Genomic DNA, 18,453 nt, shown 5'->3' with positions numbered 1-18,453 from the left:
TATATTTTACGAGCGATAATTTATACATGTGTCCAGTCCTATATCCAATGCGTGATGTTTTTTATTATAAAAGAGTACTCACTCTGGCCATTTCCCTCCTTTGCTTTGCCTGGGGTGGTGAGGTGGTCTCATCAGAGCCAGTCATCGTCCTCTTTCACCGGGCACCGCATCTACTTTCAGCAGCAATTTCTTAGCAAAACCTGATTTCATTTGCCCATAGTTCGTATAGCTTTCAGGTGTAAAATGCGCACCACACAAAACCGTGCCGGAGGCTGGATCTGCAAAATTAGCCCTCTTAGCACTGACGAACTTTACTCATTGTCTGCGTAGTCCAGCTCTTTTTCTCGCGTTCGGGAACTCATGGGTACTACATTGCGACAAATGGCTATTTGTAAACCACATAGAATGACAGGTTTGAACCATTTTAGTGATTTTTTGATAAAACACGAACGCAACTCTCTCGTCGATAAACAACGATGGCACCTGCCTCGACCTTTTGTTTCCTTGTTATGACGTCTCCGCCCCATTCGGCTGTTTCCGGAACACTTTCGGAAATGTTCGTCATTTTCGATCTATTTTCGATAATTGCTCATTAATGTGATTGATTTTTTTTTGTTAACTTTATCAATATTTGTTATCTTGGCACATAGCGGTTCTATTGATTTCTCACACCCCCTTTGCGTTTTCATACCCTTTTACAACAAGCGTTTTTTTAAAAATTGTTTTCTTTTTTGTTAAAAAAAAAATCAGTAAAAAATGAAGAAAAAATGTTCTTATTTTTGTATTTCTCCTAACAATAAAGAAATAAATTAAAAATTTAATTTAATTAAAAAAAATGCAAAAAAAACTGCTCTTGTGTTCATCATTTTTAAAAATTATATAAAAAACATAAAAGGAAAAAAAAACTATTTTACATTTGTTTAATTTTTAAGAAAATTATTTGGCAAACCAAAAATATTTTTTTCCCCCGTTTTTATATGTTTTACATATTGTTATTCATTAAATTTAAAAAAGGAAAATACTGTACAGTAAATATTCTCTTTTTAATATATAATTGATTTTTTTTTAATTAGACAAAAATGAAAAAATAACTATTTTCTTTATTGTGAAAATGTTAAATTGCGTAAATCTTAAATAATTACAATAACAACAAATATCCTCAATTTTAAAAAGGAAAATACAGTAAATATTCTTTTTACTTTATTTATTTACATTTTTTAAAAATAGAGAAAAAGCAGCAAATTTTCACTTGACCTATTTTAAAATAATGAAGAAATAGTAAAAAACAAAACAAAAAAACCCCTTTTGTTTTCAGCGCAAAAATGAATGTGTAGTCAGCTGTACGTGACTGAAGCATGCCATTTAAACTTTAAAGTGGGTAGAAACAGTCTCCTGTGCGCCTCTTTTCCTTTTTCCACTCCCCATGATGGCGCGCCTGTCTTTTCTGCTGAGGCCAGCGTGAAGGCGCCCCTCCCTCCGCCCCTCCGTCCCCCACTAGACGGAGCAAACGTGCCCTGGTTTGGCAACGGCCGCACAAGAAGCCAAAAGAGAAGAAGCTCTGCTTTCCACGCTCGCTTTCTTCTCACTGGGGGGGCCCAGCGGCTGGCTCATACTTTCCGAGGCTTCTGAGATCATCTCGGTTCTGTGACTGTCAAACTTCCACTTTTGCTAGAAAGGCTGGAAAATTGTCCACTTCCGACTTGTTCCCATCTCCAAGTTATGTTTTCCTAATAACCTTACACTTATAAACTGCTTAAAATCTGTTAACTCTTTCAGTGACATTGACAATGATAGTTTGATGTCCAATGGTGTACCGCATGTAATACGTCACTTTTGCTCATTTATATTCATGATGTTAGCAACTGTTGCTAGGCTGGTCAAGTTTGTCCCTATTGCTAAATGCATGTAAATATTGTACGAACAAGATGTTTACTGAGCTAAACCTACTAATTCTGTCCGAAAATGATGTCCCTGGTGCCAAATCACTGGTAAAGATGTGGAAGTACATGCAAATGTTCAGTTAGAGATGGCTTGAGTGTCAAGGGTCTGAAAAAGAGCTGACCTGTTCCAGTGGTAGCTTATTTATCGACATCTTTTTCTTGACAATGACATGCTCCTGTTTCAACAATCTATCATTTACCACCATATGCCCTGTCTTTCTTATATATTATATCCTCTGGTTGGCTTACATCTCTGACCGTTCTTGGGGGTAATTTACATCGCTATTTTTGTGTAGCGATCGCAAATGCTACTCAGTGACAGCCAACCAACACTTTACATTTTTTCATTAATAGCAAATCTTATTTATATAATTTATTTACACTCCCCCCTTACTAAACTTGTTTTTTACAACAGAGAAGGTAACAACAGTGGCAGTCAGATATCATTTTAATTTTTTTCAGGTCTATCATTGTCAGACAGAAGCAGCACGGCAAAACGACACGCTAAAAAATAAGTCAAAATATCAAAATGGCTTACCTCTTCATCCTCAGTAGGACAGTGGCCCCCAACAAAATGTTTACTGCATATGAAGATAAATGGCTTCACCTTTGCTGGCGTTAAACTGGTCTTTGGACGTCCGCACAAGTGGACACATTTTTTCCTCTGAGTTTTTGGCTTCGGGAAAGAAAACATCCTTCATATCTCGTAATGTGTAGAGTCGTTTCTACAAATTCCATAGCAGCAATGTTTACTCGGCATGATCTTTTTTGAAAGATTACCAACAGAAAACAAGCAGTAATAACATGGGTTGTGTGCGAGGGAGCTTCTATGATGACCCACTTCCGTTTTACGATGGTGACGTCACGCAGCCTTGCGGTCTAAAAATAGCATTCGTGCGGTACGCTATTGAAGTGAGTTTGTTTTAGTTTAGTTAAAAAAGTGTTAGCTTAATGCTAAATTAGAATACAAAATGCCATCAACAGGCTAAATGAAAATGGCATGGTGGGATTTAACTCTCAAAAGAGTCTTCCACACTGCCTCCTAGTGGCCAAAATGGTAACACAATCAGGCTGTTCTTTTTTCATAAATTCCTTGCGTCGAGTAAATTTAAGGATTTAAAAAAATATATATACATTTTGTTAAATTAAAAAAAGGTCAATTTTAAAAAGTTGACCTTATATATAGTTGGGTTGCCAAGGTTGATGAACTTATCGATGATCAGACGAACGGCAACGATAAATTCATAAATACTGTATATATTTTTAAAATTTTCTATTTTCTCATTCAAAAACAGTAAACCTTTTTTTTAAAATTTTACTTTTTTTTTTTTACTTGAAATATTTTTAAGAAAGAAAAAAAAATTTTTTTTTGTTTATTCTTTATTTACTTTTTATTTAATTGAAAAAAATAATTACATAAAAATATTTGATCTTCGCGTTTTTGCTTCTGAAGTCCAAATCTGCGGTGATTTTTGTCCGCGAAGTTGTGATTTGAATTCTACTCTTCGACACCCCGTTATGTCTAACCCTAACCCTTTTTTCAATTTTAAGTAATTTTACCATTGTTTACATCTCAAATCTGCTCCACCCGTGACCTCCATGATGATGATGATGATTTGGTACCCGTGGAGACTTTGCCTGGCGCCAGATCCCAAGGTCAAAGGATGTAATTTTCTCAAAGGGGTTGTAATGGGAGCCTGATGCGATGCTGGCACTTTGCGCCTCTTCTTGTATCTCCTCTGGCTTCATCTGCTGGCGCACTCGTTGCGCTTTTATGACGAGAGAGCAAAACGTTTCCACATGTCACGTTCATCATGTACGTACATGAAAAGCATATCCCCGTATGATGTACGTCTTGCAGTGTCTTGTAAAATGGAAGCATTTTTTTCCCTTTATTTTTTGTTTTTCAACTACCACAGAGTAGAGTTGTCAAGAACATCTATACTGAAATGTATCTGGATATGAAGATTGATTACAAATGTATCGATACTAAGTTATTTGTTTTTGTAGTACTACAGGTCACCAGAAATTTGCTGTCACTGAGTTTGTTTGTTTTGCTATTGATAAAAGTTAAATGTCCAACTATCAAAAGGAACTGACCAGAAAAACAGGAAGTTTCCCAGAAATGACATAAAATCAAAAAATAACGTAGGAATGCAACAAAATTAATAGGAAGTGCCTAAACATAAACAAAGTCACCCAAAATCAACAGAACGTGACTAAAATAAGCATTAGGTCTCCCAGAAATTACCCGTAATCAACAAGATGTAACCTTGGAAAGCAACAATAGTAATAGTAATAGTAATTTACTAAAATAAACCAAATGTCACCAGTAAGTGACACAAAGTCAATACGAAGTGACCCTGAAATGCCCCAAAATGAACAGGAAGTGACCTCCGACAAAACATTGATAAGATACTAAAATTTTCAACTCAATATCGATGCCATTTTTGATACACCATGAATGAAAATCAATGGAAACGCCCAAATATCCTCCTTTACTATAAAGATTCATCCACATCCATCCCAGACTTTCCTCTCCCCAGCCACTTAATCCAGCTCTTCTTGGAGGATCCCAAAGCATTCCCAAGCCAGCCAGGAGCCAGAGTCTCCCCAGCATGTCCTGGGTCGGCCCCGCTGTCCCCTCCCGGGGGGATGTGCCCAGAACATCTCACCAGGGAGGCGTCCAGGAGGCATCCTAGCCAAGACATGCGACCGCAAGTCCGATAACATGACTACAAAGTCAATCATCGAACTGTGGCCTAGGATGTCCAGGTGGCAAGTTCACATGGACATGCACATGGGGCCGTTCCTCCCAATTACGTCTCTCCAGGTCTCACTGTCATTGCCCACGTGATCACTGAAGTCACCCAGGAGAACGAGGGAGTCCCCAGTAGGGGCACTCTACAGCATGCAAGGACTCCAAAAAGGGTGGGTACTCAGAGTTGCTGTTTGGTGCATAAGCACAAACAACAGTTACGACCCGTCCCCTAGCACAAAGGTGGAGGGAGGATACCCTCTCATCTACTGGATTGAGACCCAATGCACAGGTGGCGAGTCCGGGGGCAATAAGTATGCCCATGCCTGCTCGTCGTCTCTCACCGTGGGCAACTCCATAGTGGAAGAGGGTCCAAACCTCCTTGAGAGCAGTGGTACCAGAGCCCGAGCTGTGTGTAGAAGTGAGCCCGACTAAATTGAGTAGGAACTTGTCAACCTCACACACTAGCTCGGGCTTCTTCCCAAACAGAGAGGTGACATTTACGTCCCAAGAGCCAGCTTCTGCATAAAGGGATCGGACCGCCAATGACCCCTCCTTTGGCTGCCACCAAACTGCCACAGGTGGTGAGCCCATGGGAAGGAGAACCCACGTTGTCTGTTCAGGCTGTGCCCCGCTGCAGCCCCAACCACCAGGCGCTTGCCATCGTGCCCTACCTCCATGCCTGGCTCCAGAGAAGGGCCCCGGTGACCTGTGTCCAGGTGAAGGAAAACAAAAGTTTATTCGGGATCCACCTCATAGAAGGTCTTTTGAGCCCTTCTTTGTCTGGTCCCTCACCCAGGACCTGTTTGCCATGGATGACCCTGCCAGGCAACATAGCTCCTAGGATCATTGGGACATAAATTTACCCCATAACAATACATTTCCGGTGACCATAAGCAAATAATTGAGTATTGCTACATTTGCAATCAAATATCGTATCCGAATACAACATTTAAGTATCGATTTTTCGATGCTTTTGACCACCCTGCTATAGGGCCTGCAAACAATGGGCCTACTGTACAGAAAGATCCTATATCACTTTTCATTGCTGTCTTTAGTCTTGTGCGACGGAGACGGTGGTGCGTCGCATACCTGAACAGGAAGTACGCCATTTCATGCGGAATGTCTTCTAATCTCTTTGACAGATTTGGCATAAGAGGAGTGGTTTAACTCCTTCACTTCCATTGACGGTGCTAGATGTCCAATCCAAGCATTTAGTGTGCAAATGAAAGGACAGCGCAGGAAGTTGAGTTCATCCCAAAATGACAATTAAAGAGCAAGCAAGCCACATTTCCTAGTGAATCATCACTCCCAACACAAACGTTTTTATCCTCCAATTAGGAATCATAACCAGTGAGTTGCAAAAACAGTAATTTGCACACTAAAGATGCAAACAATAATGATGCAAACCGCGCATTCGAGTACAAAATACATTCCTATAAAGATGTCAGCTTAATGCTAAAATACAATACAAAATGTCATCAACACTATAATGAAAATGAGCATGGTGTGACAGTATTTAACTCCCACAAGTGTATGGTTGGGCATTGTTTGAAATTGAACGATTCTGATACCACGTTTCGATTCCGATTCTTTTAAGAGGCAGGGTAATTAAAAAAAAAAAAAAAAAAAAAAAAAAAAAAAAAAAAAAAAAAAGGCAGGGTAAAAAGAATTGCAGTTTATATTAATGTCCTAACTTCTCGATGATTTTTTAAATTACATGAATTTCTCACAGGGCTATTTTTAACTTGTATATAAATATCAGTATTTCAACTTGAATGTGATGAAGTTTCTTTCCACAGGAGTGCACTTTCACAAAGATGTTTATTTTTCAAAAGCTCACAGGGAAAACATTTACACATTTTATTTTACCATACATGTACCTAAACTGGGAGCTACGATGAAGTATTAGTATAAATTCTTCTATTGATTATAATTTGATGATCTTTTAATACTGGTGATGTTAACGGCGGCGGCTACGCGGTACGTAAAGTACGTGGCTGCTTATATAGGCGATATTGACGGAGAAGTCCACTGCTTTAAGATGGCGGCTGTTTACTAACGCCGGCGAGTCTGTCATTTCACATTTAGTCCTCTATACATGTGCTAACACCGCGGAGTCTGTCATTTCGCATTTAATTCTCTATACATGTGCTAACGCCGCCGAGTCTGTCGTTTCGCATCTAGTTCTACAGTGGTGCAAATAAGTATTTAGTCAACCACTAATTGTGCAAGTTCTACCACTTGAAAATATTAGAGAAGCCTGTAATTGTCAACATGGGTAAACCTCAACCATGAGAGACAGAATGTGGGGGGAAAAAAACAGAAAACTACAATGTTTGATTTTTAAAGAATTTATTTGCAAATCATGGTGGAAAATAAGTATTTGGTCAACGCCAAAAGTTGATCTCAATACTTTGTTATGTACCCTTTGTTGGCAAAAACAGAGGCCAAACGTTTTTTGTAACTCTTCACAAGCTTTTCACACACTGTTGCTTATATTTTGGCCCATTCCTCCATGCAGATCTCCTCTAGAACAGTGATGTTTTGGGGCTGTAGTTGGGTAACACGGACTTTCAACTCCCTCCACAGATTTTTATGGGGTTGAGATCTGGAAACTGGCTAGGCCACTCTAGGACCTTGAAATGCTTCTTACCAAGCCACTTCTTTGTTGCCCTGGCTGTGTGTTTGGGATCATCGTCATGCTGAAAGACCCAGCCATGTCTCATCTTCAATGCCCTTGCTGATGGAAGGAGATTTTCACTCAAAATCTCTCGATTCATGGCCCCATACATTCTTTCCTTTACACAGATCAGTCGTCCGGGTCCCTTTGCAGAAAAACAGCCCAAAAGCATGATTTTTCCACCCCCATGCTTCACAGTGGGTATGGTGCAATTCAGTATTCTTTCTCCTCCAAACAAGAGAACCTGTGTTTCTACCAAAAAGTTCTATTTTGGTTTCATCTGACCATAACACATTCTCCCAGTCCTCTTCTGGATCATCTAAATGCGCTCTAGCGAACCGCAGACGGGCCTGGATGTCTACTTTCTTCAGCAGGGGGGCACGTCTGGCAGTGCAGGATTTGAGTCCCTGGCGGCGCATTGTGTTACTGATAGTAGCCTTTGTTACTGTGGTCCCAGCTCTCTGTAGGTCATTCGCACGGTCCCCCCGTGTGGTTTTGGGATTTTTGCTCACTGTTCTTATCATTTTGACGCCACTGGGTGAGGAGGGAGTTGAAAGTCCGTGTTGCTCAACGACAGCCCCAAAACATCACTGCTCTAGAGGAGATCTGCATGGAGGAATGGGCCAAAATACCAACAACAGTGTGTGAAAAGCTTGTGAAGAGTTACAGAAAACGTTTGGCGTCCGTTATTGCCAACAAAGGGTACATAACAAAGTATTGCAATGAACTTTTGGTATTGACCAAATACTTATTTTCCACCATGATCTGCAAATAAATTCTTTAAAAATCAAACAATGTGATTTTCTGTTTTTTTTTCCACATTCTGTCTCTCATGGTTGAGGTTTACACATGTTGACAATTACAGGCCTCTAATATTTTCAAGTGGGAGAACTTGCACAATTAGTGGTTGACTAAATACTTATTTGCCCCACTGTATATACATGTGATATCTACCGTAGCCCGACGTAATAATACGACTTATTCTCGTACTATTCCATCCATCCATCCATCCATCCATCCATCCATCCATCCATCCATCCATCCATCCATCCATCCATCCATCCATCCATCCATCCATCCATCCATAGCTTAATCCGGGTTTATTGTTTTACCTACCTGCTTCTGATGGCGCATTGTGGCACTGAACTATGCACTGCGCACTCGGCACCTGTATTCCATGAAGCTGGAGGTGTTTAATCATATTGGTCATGCAGCCACCTTTGCATAATATAGTTGTGGTGCAAATGTTGCACTGAACTGACTGGTGTTTTTTTTTTTTTTTTTTAATGTGAAGTTGAGCCACAAGTTTGAGTGCCGCCGCACAGTGTGCAAGGTTGTAATCAATTTGCAATGCACAAACACACGCTTCTTGTGGCATCTTCTTCGTGGTTTTCGGCAGCAATTTTTTTCTGCTCGGCGGTCAGGTGCATTGAAACATGGCAAATTCGAACGGCTCCGAGAGCATCGGAGTGTTAGAACCGGATCCTATTGATGCTCGATGTTCGATGCCCAACACTACACAAGAGTCTTCCAAACTATCTCCCAGTGGCCAAATTGTGTACATAATCAGAGCAGTTTTTTTTCTTTTAATATAAATTCTTTCGCTGCCAGTACTTCCAGTTTAAAAAGATTGGACCCATACTCATATTCACAGCCGAAGGGTGATTAGACGCTGCACAAATGGACGTCTATCATCGTCAATGGCAGCTGATGAGTGAATAAGAGATGAAGAGGAACAAAAATACAGTAGTCTGTATACATGTATACATTTAAGAACAGCTGAATTCAATGATGTAAAACAACACGCATGAATACTCAACTTTCTGCTGACAAGCTAACTCATCATCGCCATCTCTAGCTTCTGTACTGTCGTGGTGACGCTTTCCTCACATGCGATTGATTAAAAGCGCGACTTCTAGGCCGCATGACGACGCTCATTCTTGTCATTCTCCCAGTCGGAACTCGGAGTCTGCGCGTCTCTCGCGGGCGCTCACATTTTCCAAATAGGCTCCGTCTGAGCAAGAGGCGGCCAGCTTTGCCGGGATGCCAAAATTGACGCCTGCCAGCCGGGTTACAGAGCACATTCATAGATGGGTAAAAAGGGGTGGGGGAGGGGCACTTGGGGGGTATGTAAATCATTGGCTGCAACTGATTTACATAGACGTCCAGTCTATTTTCACTGGGAGGCTGGATATTTACTGTCCCACCCCTCTTTTTATTTAAAAAAAAAAAAAAGAAAAGAAAAAAAAAAACATAAAAATTAATACAAATTTAAAAGGTTTAAAGAGACTATTTCCTTTTTTTTTTTTTTTTTTAAAGTAAGTAGTAAAATAATAAATAAAAATAAAATATTTATATGAGTGCCATATGATGGGTTAATATACTGGAATTTCTTTAAAAAAAAAAAAAAAACGACAATTTTGTAAATAACTTGTAATCAGCATACACTCATAACTATATATTTTTTCTTAAATTTTATTCTGTAATCATAAAAAAAGACCAACAATTGACAGTGACTGTTTGATGATGATAAAATCATTAGTGGCAGTTTTAGTTCAAATTTTCAACCGATTCTTAGAGGTTTTGACCTCAAAAGAGATCATCTTATTTTATCGAAACATAATTTATGAAATCACATTTTGTCATCCCGCGTGGAATTTTCATCTGCGCTCAATTACGAGGCTAATCATCCTCATGTGTCGATGCTTTCGTTTTCTCTTCCTTTGTTGTGATGTGGCCGCCACTGTGTGATTAGCGATTTAAAACGCCGCAATCTTTGGAAAATATGAAAATAAATCTGACTCTTTTGATGGATGAGCTTGGGCGTGGACAATAAACAGTCAAACGACTAAACAATAGTTGGGAAATTTGCGCTGTTTGAAGTGCCTGTGAGGACAACACAATCAATGACACAATGTTGAATCTATTTGAAGATTTATTCCAAGAAAATCCACTGCAAACGTGCTCACTGTGATCCCAGCTCAACAGCAGAATGCACAAAAGAAATTTATGAGTGTTGTGAAAGGCTGCCGCAATCAATTGACAAATCGATAACGAATCGATTAAATGCCAACTATTTAGCAGTCAATAAATCATTGAGAGACAACAAAAAAACGTCAATTCTCTCATTTGAGCCTCTTATTAGTAAATATTCTTATTTATATACAATATATTTTTTTTTCCCCTGCCTACTGCCCGTAGTGAGCTGGGATAGGCTCCGGCACCTCCGCGACCCTCGTGAGGAAAAAGCGGCATGGAGAATGAATGAATGAATGAATATATTTTTTTTAATTAAAAATTTCACATTTGTTATATTTTTAATAGTTTAAATAAAAACTTAATTTACTGTATTTTTTAATTGAAAAAAAGGCAACAAAAAAAAATCAAAGCGTCTCTTCGTCATTCTTAATTATTATTTACACAGACATTACTTGAAATTACAAAAGCAAAAAAATGTATTTTAATGTATTTGGTTATTAGTTTTAATTATTTAAAAAAACTGTAAATAATTTCTTAATTTACTGTATTTTTTAAAGAGTTAAAACAACAAAACCGACCAAGTATTCTTAGCTTTATTTTATTCAATTTTTTAAAAATATTTTAAAATTTATATTTATTCATAAAAATTTCTATTTTAAATCCTCCGAAATCCTAAAAATTGAATTTTATTCCTAATTTATTTTGTAGTTTTAATGAACAAAAAAATATAAATGCAACTGACAAATATAAAATCAACAAATATTGTCTTGTTTTGAACTAATGTTTATATATATTAACATGAATATTTTAAATTTAAAAAAGAAAAACACACAAAAAAAAAACAATGTCTTTTATTTATTTTTAATTTATTTGTTTATTGTCTTGTGATGGTTAGTGAAATATAATAAAAAAATAATCTTGAAAACACCATTGAGTTAGTTCGTGGTAGCCCTTATGTGTTGACATTCATCTCCCGGTTTTCCCCTCCGATCTAATCGATATGAATTTTATCGTTCATTTGCGTTTCTGTGGTTTTAAGACCACGCTAGAAGAGGAGCGCACGCAGGAAAATGCTGAGGGCGAAAGCTTGAGCGGGTCGATCAGGTTGTTCTCCAGCCTGACGGCCACCAGTGTGGAGTCGCCGGTGCGCTCAGGATCGCAGATGCCCTCTTCAGGAACGCTCCTGCGAACAATTGAGATAGTAGGGAAAAAAAATCTCTGATTAAGCGACGCCGAATGGTACCTGATGCGGTTGTCGTTTAGCCTGAGGAAGTGGAGGTTGGTCATCTCATTGATGCCGGAAGGCACGGCCTGCAGCTGGTTGTGGTCCAGGCAGAGCTCCAGCATGGAGTGGTAGGCACCGAAAAACGACTCAGGCTCGATGGCCTCGCCGTCCAGCTTGTTGTACGATAGGTATAGGTACTCCAGACCCGGCTCCAAGTGGGCCAGCACGAAGCCTAGAGGTTCAGATTAGTCCCCCCCAGAAAACATTTTTTTACTGTCAACATGCTATGGAGTTCCAGTACACTCAAAATTTCATAAACACATTGTCATATGATTTTAGACTGTTAGATTTGAAGCTAGGTTTATGTACACCTAGCTTGGCTAAAAAGAACACGCAGGAAGTCGATGTAGCTTTTGTGGAAGTTGGTTGCTGCTTCCCCCAGGCTGCTGTGAAGCAACCTTATTTATTCAGGGCCAAACAATGGGATGGGAAAGGTCAGGAAGGCAACATGGGACATTGAGTACACTACATGGGGGCCACATGGCCCAGAACAACAGAAAGGCTAACTAGACAGAGGTTATCCTATCTAGTAACTATAAGGTATCCTAGATATTCAGTAACTATCTGGTATCCTATATATAACTATAAGGAAAGCATAAATGTTTACTGTATGCACAACAATTCTAACATAGACCACCCGGATGGAGGTCTGATGTTCTCGCTCACTTTGTTCTTCTTGTTCTTGTTGAGGATACTAACTAAAATTGCAATCCGTTATTCGTGTATCAATCAGAATAAAATTCGGTAACTACATTCTAGGGATGTATACCTATTGATTCTTGGAGCCAGATTTTTTTTTTTTTTTTTTGTCTCCGAGCTAGTTACATTAATTACGCACATTAATTACCTAATTGCGGATTTATGGTTGCCTGTAGGTTCTGAGTTACCTTGTAGAAGTATCTGGACTAAGCCTGAACGATGGATCATTTAAACATCGCCATTGCGATGTGCGCGTGCGCGATAGTCCCATCGCAAGCACGTGCGATAGTTTTTATGTTTTTTTAATCCACATACGCCTTGCTTTCTGCTCTGTGCACAGCCTCACACCCTCCCTCTCCCAGCCCTTTGTTCCTCTCAGTCACTGCGGCACTTGCTTATTAAGTTAACGATGGCTTTGATCTGGCCAAAGAAGCAGACTTCACACAGGCATCTGTCAATCATCGTTTAACTTGTTACAGTTTCTGCAAGGAAGCCGCGCTGGAATGAATGTGTGTGTGTGTGGAGACGTTGGAGACATATAAATGCCAGAAGTGATCATGAGGAGTTTGAAATTTCTACATGTCACTCCAAGAGTTGCAGCTAAGGTAGATAAACAGAAGTATTTAATTAAGCCAGCATTTATCTACTACAGTACTTTATTGTTGTTCAAAAAAATTTGGGGGTTGGACAGTTAAGTTTAAAACTGATCATAATTATGACATTTGAAGTGCTTAAAAACCATTTATTTATATACATTTTTTAAATCACTTTGGGGGAAAAAGTGAGAAAAAAAACGTCTCATATGTATCTCTTTCCAATGCTAAATCTGAATAAATACATTGAGCACAAAAAACACACACCAAAAAAAAAAAAAAATGTGGGGGGTGCGCTACTTCGCGGTTATTAACTTATCGCGGCGGGTTCTGGTCCCCATTAACCGCGAAAAACTAGGGAGTACTGTACACTGTGGTGATGGTGAGTCATCCAAAGTCTTTTCAAACAGCTATTCAAGTCATGTAGTGAAAATTTCCTTTAAAAAATACTGTATATATATACTGTATATATTTTTTTAATATCACAAAATATAATATTGCAATATATCGCAAACCGCAAAAAAAGTGCAACAATAGTTTTTTCCAATATCGTTCAGGCCTATACTGGACTGATAAAAATTTTAGAGAGTGAGTCAGGTGGTCAGGCTTCATTTTGTACATATTTCAACATTTAGTTCTTAATTTCATATTCTTTTGACTTCAATTTGAATTTTTAAAAAAATTAAATTTATTTTCATTATTATTTAATTGTTTTGTCTGATTTTTCATCTACCAAAATGAAAGTAAAACATTCAATGTTGAAATACAAAAAAAAATAAAAAAATTTTTACTTGAAAACTAAATACAGTACTTAAATGTAATAACACATTGAAATAAAATGACTACAAAAATTACAATACATAAGTGTTGAATAAGTAAATATGTAAACCAAAAAATAAGTTTCAATGAATAGTTACAGTACGTCAAATAAATAAATGCATAAACGTAATAATAAAAACAAATTTAAATACATGAAATAATCTTTAAAGACATAAATGCAGATAGACTATAGAAAAAGATGAAAAAAAAACATTAAAAAATGACCATATTACAATTCAAATGAACAAAGTTGAAATATATATATCTATATAAAAATTTAAATGAATAAAAATACATGTAATAAAAAATTGAAATAAAAGCAAATAGAAATTACAAAATGGAAAATTTTTGAAATACAAAAAAATGTAAAGAAAACAAAAAATGTAATGAGTAAATTAACTCATTCACAACTAAAATGTCACAAGACAGCCTCTTTTAAGCACCGAATATTGTGTTGTATGGCTATATGAACACAGAACCTTCAAAGAGAAAGACTAGATTCCCATCTTTCATCAAAATGAAAAACATTTATACATTTATTTATATAGTTAACATTATATATTTCCAATCTTTTTCGTTCTTGAGTTATGAGCACTTTTACATAATAACTTTGTTTCTATGTCTTTGGTAGTGAATGAGTTAATGTTAAAATAAATAGGCAAAAAAAAAACCCAACTTAATTTTGATACAAATACTGAAAAAACACCTTTATTGATGTATTTTTTAAAATTGAATTTATTATAATTGGCTCCGAGTCCAGCTGTAGTTTGGGTTTGTAAACTTTCAAGCCTAGGTAAGACTTTAAAGTTTAGGTTTCTAGCCTGGATTAGTCATTCAAATCTAGATAATTCGATACTAATTATGTTCAGAATGCTTATAATGTAGGTGTGCACTGACCAGGTATTCTCTCAATGCGATTGCCCACCAGCACCAGGTGAACTAGGGACTTGGGCAGGTAGGACGGCACCAGGTAGAGTCTGTTGTACGAAAGGTCCATGGACTCCAGATTCCTGCGGCAGGCAGACACGAGTGAGCACCGGACTCCAGACAAACATCAGCGCTCTGGCCAAAAGTAATAACAAGTCAGCCGTCAATCTTGCGTAGCCGAAGGCGCCCGTGAAATCAAAGAATCTTAAATATTAGCCGCCGCGCGGCCTTGATGCGAATTCCTGATGGAGCGGAGAAACACTTTGCTAACCGTTAGCGGCTTAGCCGTCTGGATATATCGTAGGCACCTGTTTTTTCCAACAGATTTTGAGAATTTGTCTACTGGGAAACGGTGCGGATTTCGTTAGCGTCGGGCACGTGTGGCCAGACCTGTGGTGGATCCAGGCTAGCGGGGCGATCCGGGTCTCCTCCAGCCTGTTGTGCCTTAGGGAGAGCACGTTGAGGTTTTGGCTGCCGTTGAAGACGCCCGCTGGGATTTCTTCGATCAGGTTGTTTTCCAGGTATAACTCCTGAAGAAAATGGGAGCATTTGAGTGCTTGGCAAACATTTTACTGCAAGCACTACTTCCAGCAAGAATTAGCTTTATTAGTACCACCAGTACGACTAATATTAAAATCTTTCAGTGTCATTGAGTACGTTTACTTAAACATTTCTATTCAGACTAAAAACCTGACAGGAATGTACACATCCCCATTGGGAATATTCTAACCCGATCCAGCCCTTTCCGATCAGGATTCTATTCTAGTCGGCGTGCATGACAACACTTTATTTCAAAATTTTGGAACAAATCGTCCTTACCTACGTGTGACGTCAGTATATGCGTTTGTTTAGCTAGCAGAAGCAGAGCAAGTGGAAGACAGGATAGGCACAACTTGCGCAAGACAAAACTGGTCCATGTCTTCGACGAACACGTTTCTAGAGTTACCGTATTAAAAGTTCGTAAAATTCATGAAAGATTTGATGTTGGAAAAACGGAAAAAAATTTATTAATTTTAACATTTTATGTCTAAATGGACAATGTTTTGTTGACACAGAAGTCAGTAGGGCTTCCTCTTCTTCTTTTACTACCGGTACTTTTTCTTGTATTTTTGTTAATACTGCCTTCATATGCTGTGGGAAAGATGAAACTTACCACATTGGTAGTGACGAGTACGTCCACTTCAAGTTTTTTTTTTTTTTGTCATAGTAAAAAGACATGGCACATGGACTTTATTTTGGTTTGTTGCATGGAAAAAAGCTATTTTAGTCTATTCTTAAAAAATGTATATTTTGTATTATTTACAAAATAAACAAAAATCAAATATTCTGTATTATTATTATTTGATTTTTCAAACTTTTTATGAAAAACATACTAATTAATAAAACAAAACAGAAAAAAAAAACACTTGTTTTTCATTTTTTTACAATCAATATAATCTATAAGAAGCAAAAAGAGCAGTAAATATTCTTTAAAAAAAAAAATATATATATATATATTTATTTACACAAATAAAAACAAAATACTAGGGCTGTCAAACGATTAAAATTTTTAATCGAGTTAATTACAGCTTAAAAATTAATTAATTGTAATTAATCGCAATTAATCGCAATTCAAACCATCTATAAAATATGCCATATTTTTCTGTAAATTATTGTTGGAATGGAAAGATAAGACACAAGATGGATATATACATTCAACATGCGGTACATAACGACTGTATTTGTTTATTATAACAATAAATCAACAAGATGGCATTAACATTATTAACATTCTGTTAAAGCGATCCATGGATAGAAAGACTTGTAGTTCTTAAAAGATAAATGTTAGTACAAGTTATAGAAATTTTATATTAAAACCCCTCTTAATGTTTTCGTTTTAATAAAATTTGTAAAATTTTCAATCAAAAAATAAACTAGTAGCCCGCCATTGTTGATGTCTATAATTACTTACACAATGCTCATGGGTGCTGAAGCCTATAAAATCAGTCGCACCCAAGCGCCAGCAGAGGGCGGCAAAACTCCATAAAACACAATAAACAAGTGGGAATTTCACTGTACTGTCATTTAAATCTGTCTGAGTGGGGCATGTGCGTTAATTGCGTCAAATATTATAACGTGATTAATTAAAAAAATTAATTACCGCTCGTTGATGCTATAATTTTGACAGCCCTACAAAATACATTAAATAAAACAAGTATATACCATCTACTTACTTTTACTTTTTAATCTTTTTATGTAGAAAATGTTAATTAAAAAAACTAAACAGGAAAAACATTTTTTATCGGCGAAAAAACTGAGAATATATTTCTGATCCTGTACTCCTCCATCATTGATGACTACTGAATTTTTTTATTCCAATGTCATTTTAGTAAGAGACCACACAAAATGAAAAAGCGGACCAGATCTGGTTCCCGGGCCTCGACTTTAACACCCGTGCAATATTTACCTTGCTTACCACACTTTGAGAACCACGATTTCAAACATTTGGTGTACATTTCTTTTGGCCTGAAGAAAAAACGACCACAAACGATGTCGGTTTTATACACGTTGAGCGGCGTCAGCGCAGTCGATTTGGCAGATCCGGACTGTGGTTTATTGGAACTCGCTGCATAAATCTGGGAAAGGCTTCCTAGTAGCCATCAAAATGTCATACCAGGAGTGAGGCGGGGAGGCCCTGGGGGATGGAGCGAAAGTGGTTGCGCCCCAGTCGCAGGTAACAAAGGTGGCCAAGGGGCGTAAAGGCCTCGGGGTCCACGTTGGCCTCGCTCAGAAGGTTGCCTTCCAGCTCCAGAATCACTAAACTAGCCAGACCTGCAAACATCATAGGATATATTTGATCGGTGAATCATGGGCGGTTAGGTTTACAATTGTAGATGCAGATGGTACCTCATTTTGATTCATTACTTCAATTTTTGGACTGTAATGCACATTGGATTGTAGGCGCTCTATGTGAGTTCATCATAAGTAGAGGTCCAATCAATTCGAAGTGGGATGGTGGCAGCGAATTATCATTCTTTATTCATGCATGGCGCGCGTGCTTGTATGAGCACGAACATAAGTAACGAGCATTTGGCCCATCAAATTAGCACCAGAAACGTAAACAGTAAATGTGATAGTTTACTGTTAGTCGCAAGTCTTAAAGTGCCTGTGACACAAAAAAGCTTGTTTATCTCATAATACACGCGGTATTTTATGCTCCTGAGTCCTGAATGAAATGGACCGCTTGGACGTGTGTGGAAGCGATCGCTATATTTTTTTAGTTTTTTTAATCCCACACCATGGAAATTAGTGACTTCCGGCAAACAGTCTCGAGTTGAGAAAGAGGGCGCTGTGATGTGTACGGAGGAAGGAGTCCTCTTCACTCTACCGCCGTACTGTTGTATAAGAAAGGACTAAGGATTCAGCTGATTTTTCGGATTAATACGTTTATTTTTCATATCACGCCAGCCAAACAGCTGCAGAAAAATCTTACTGTACGAGGGAGAGGCGTGTGCGCCTTTTTGGGGTTTCAAAAGGTTCCCATTCACCGGTGGATATTGGCCAAAACAAACCCTACTACTGTGAGACCATGGGACTTACGAGGAAGTGAGTAAACATCGTGTTTTGTATTATGTCAAATACTGGGATCGTTTTAATATGTAGGTGGCTTGCATTTTGTGGCTGACATGCTCCTTGCCCCCTCGGTCGATGACCGGCGGCTTGTCGCACATCCCCCAGCCGGGAGAGCACTATACTCAGCTTATACCCCTTTTCATGTGCCCGTAGTTCTG

At 38.2% G+C, this 18,453-nt stretch overlaps 2 protein-coding genes across 3 annotated transcripts in view; one reads left to right on the top strand and one right to left on the bottom strand.

Annotated features, from left to right (window-relative positions):
- Window positions 1-18,453, top strand: part of cenpp (centromere protein P) — a 143,234-nt gene that overhangs the window by 89,485 nt on the left and 35,296 nt on the right. The window lies entirely within an intron of this gene.
- The window catches only part of ecm2 (extracellular matrix protein 2, female organ and adipocyte specific), a 29,868-nt gene continuing 21,752 nt past the window's right edge, over window positions 10,338-18,453 (bottom strand). The window contains exons 8-12 of the mRNA XM_057845945.1: window positions 17,337-17,494; window positions 15,074-15,213; window positions 14,654-14,766; window positions 11,604-11,817; window positions 10,338-11,543 (exon numbers count right to left, since the gene is read on the bottom strand). Coding sequence (XP_057701928.1) covers window positions 11,375-11,543; window positions 11,604-11,817; window positions 14,654-14,766; window positions 15,074-15,213; window positions 17,337-17,494 — 794 coding nt within the window. The 3' untranslated portion in view covers window positions 10,338-11,374. The remainder of the gene's footprint in view (window positions 11,544-11,603; window positions 11,818-14,653; window positions 14,767-15,073; window positions 15,214-17,336; window positions 17,495-18,453) is intronic.

The sequence above is a fragment of the Corythoichthys intestinalis genome, chromosome 9 (assembly GCF_030265065.1).
Source record: "Corythoichthys intestinalis isolate RoL2023-P3 chromosome 9, ASM3026506v1, whole genome shotgun sequence".
Lineage (NCBI taxonomy): Eukaryota > Metazoa > Chordata > Actinopteri > Syngnathiformes > Syngnathidae > Corythoichthys > Corythoichthys intestinalis.
The sequence above is the reverse complement of the archived record's forward strand: the minus strand, read 5'-3'. Positions and strand labels throughout refer to the sequence as shown.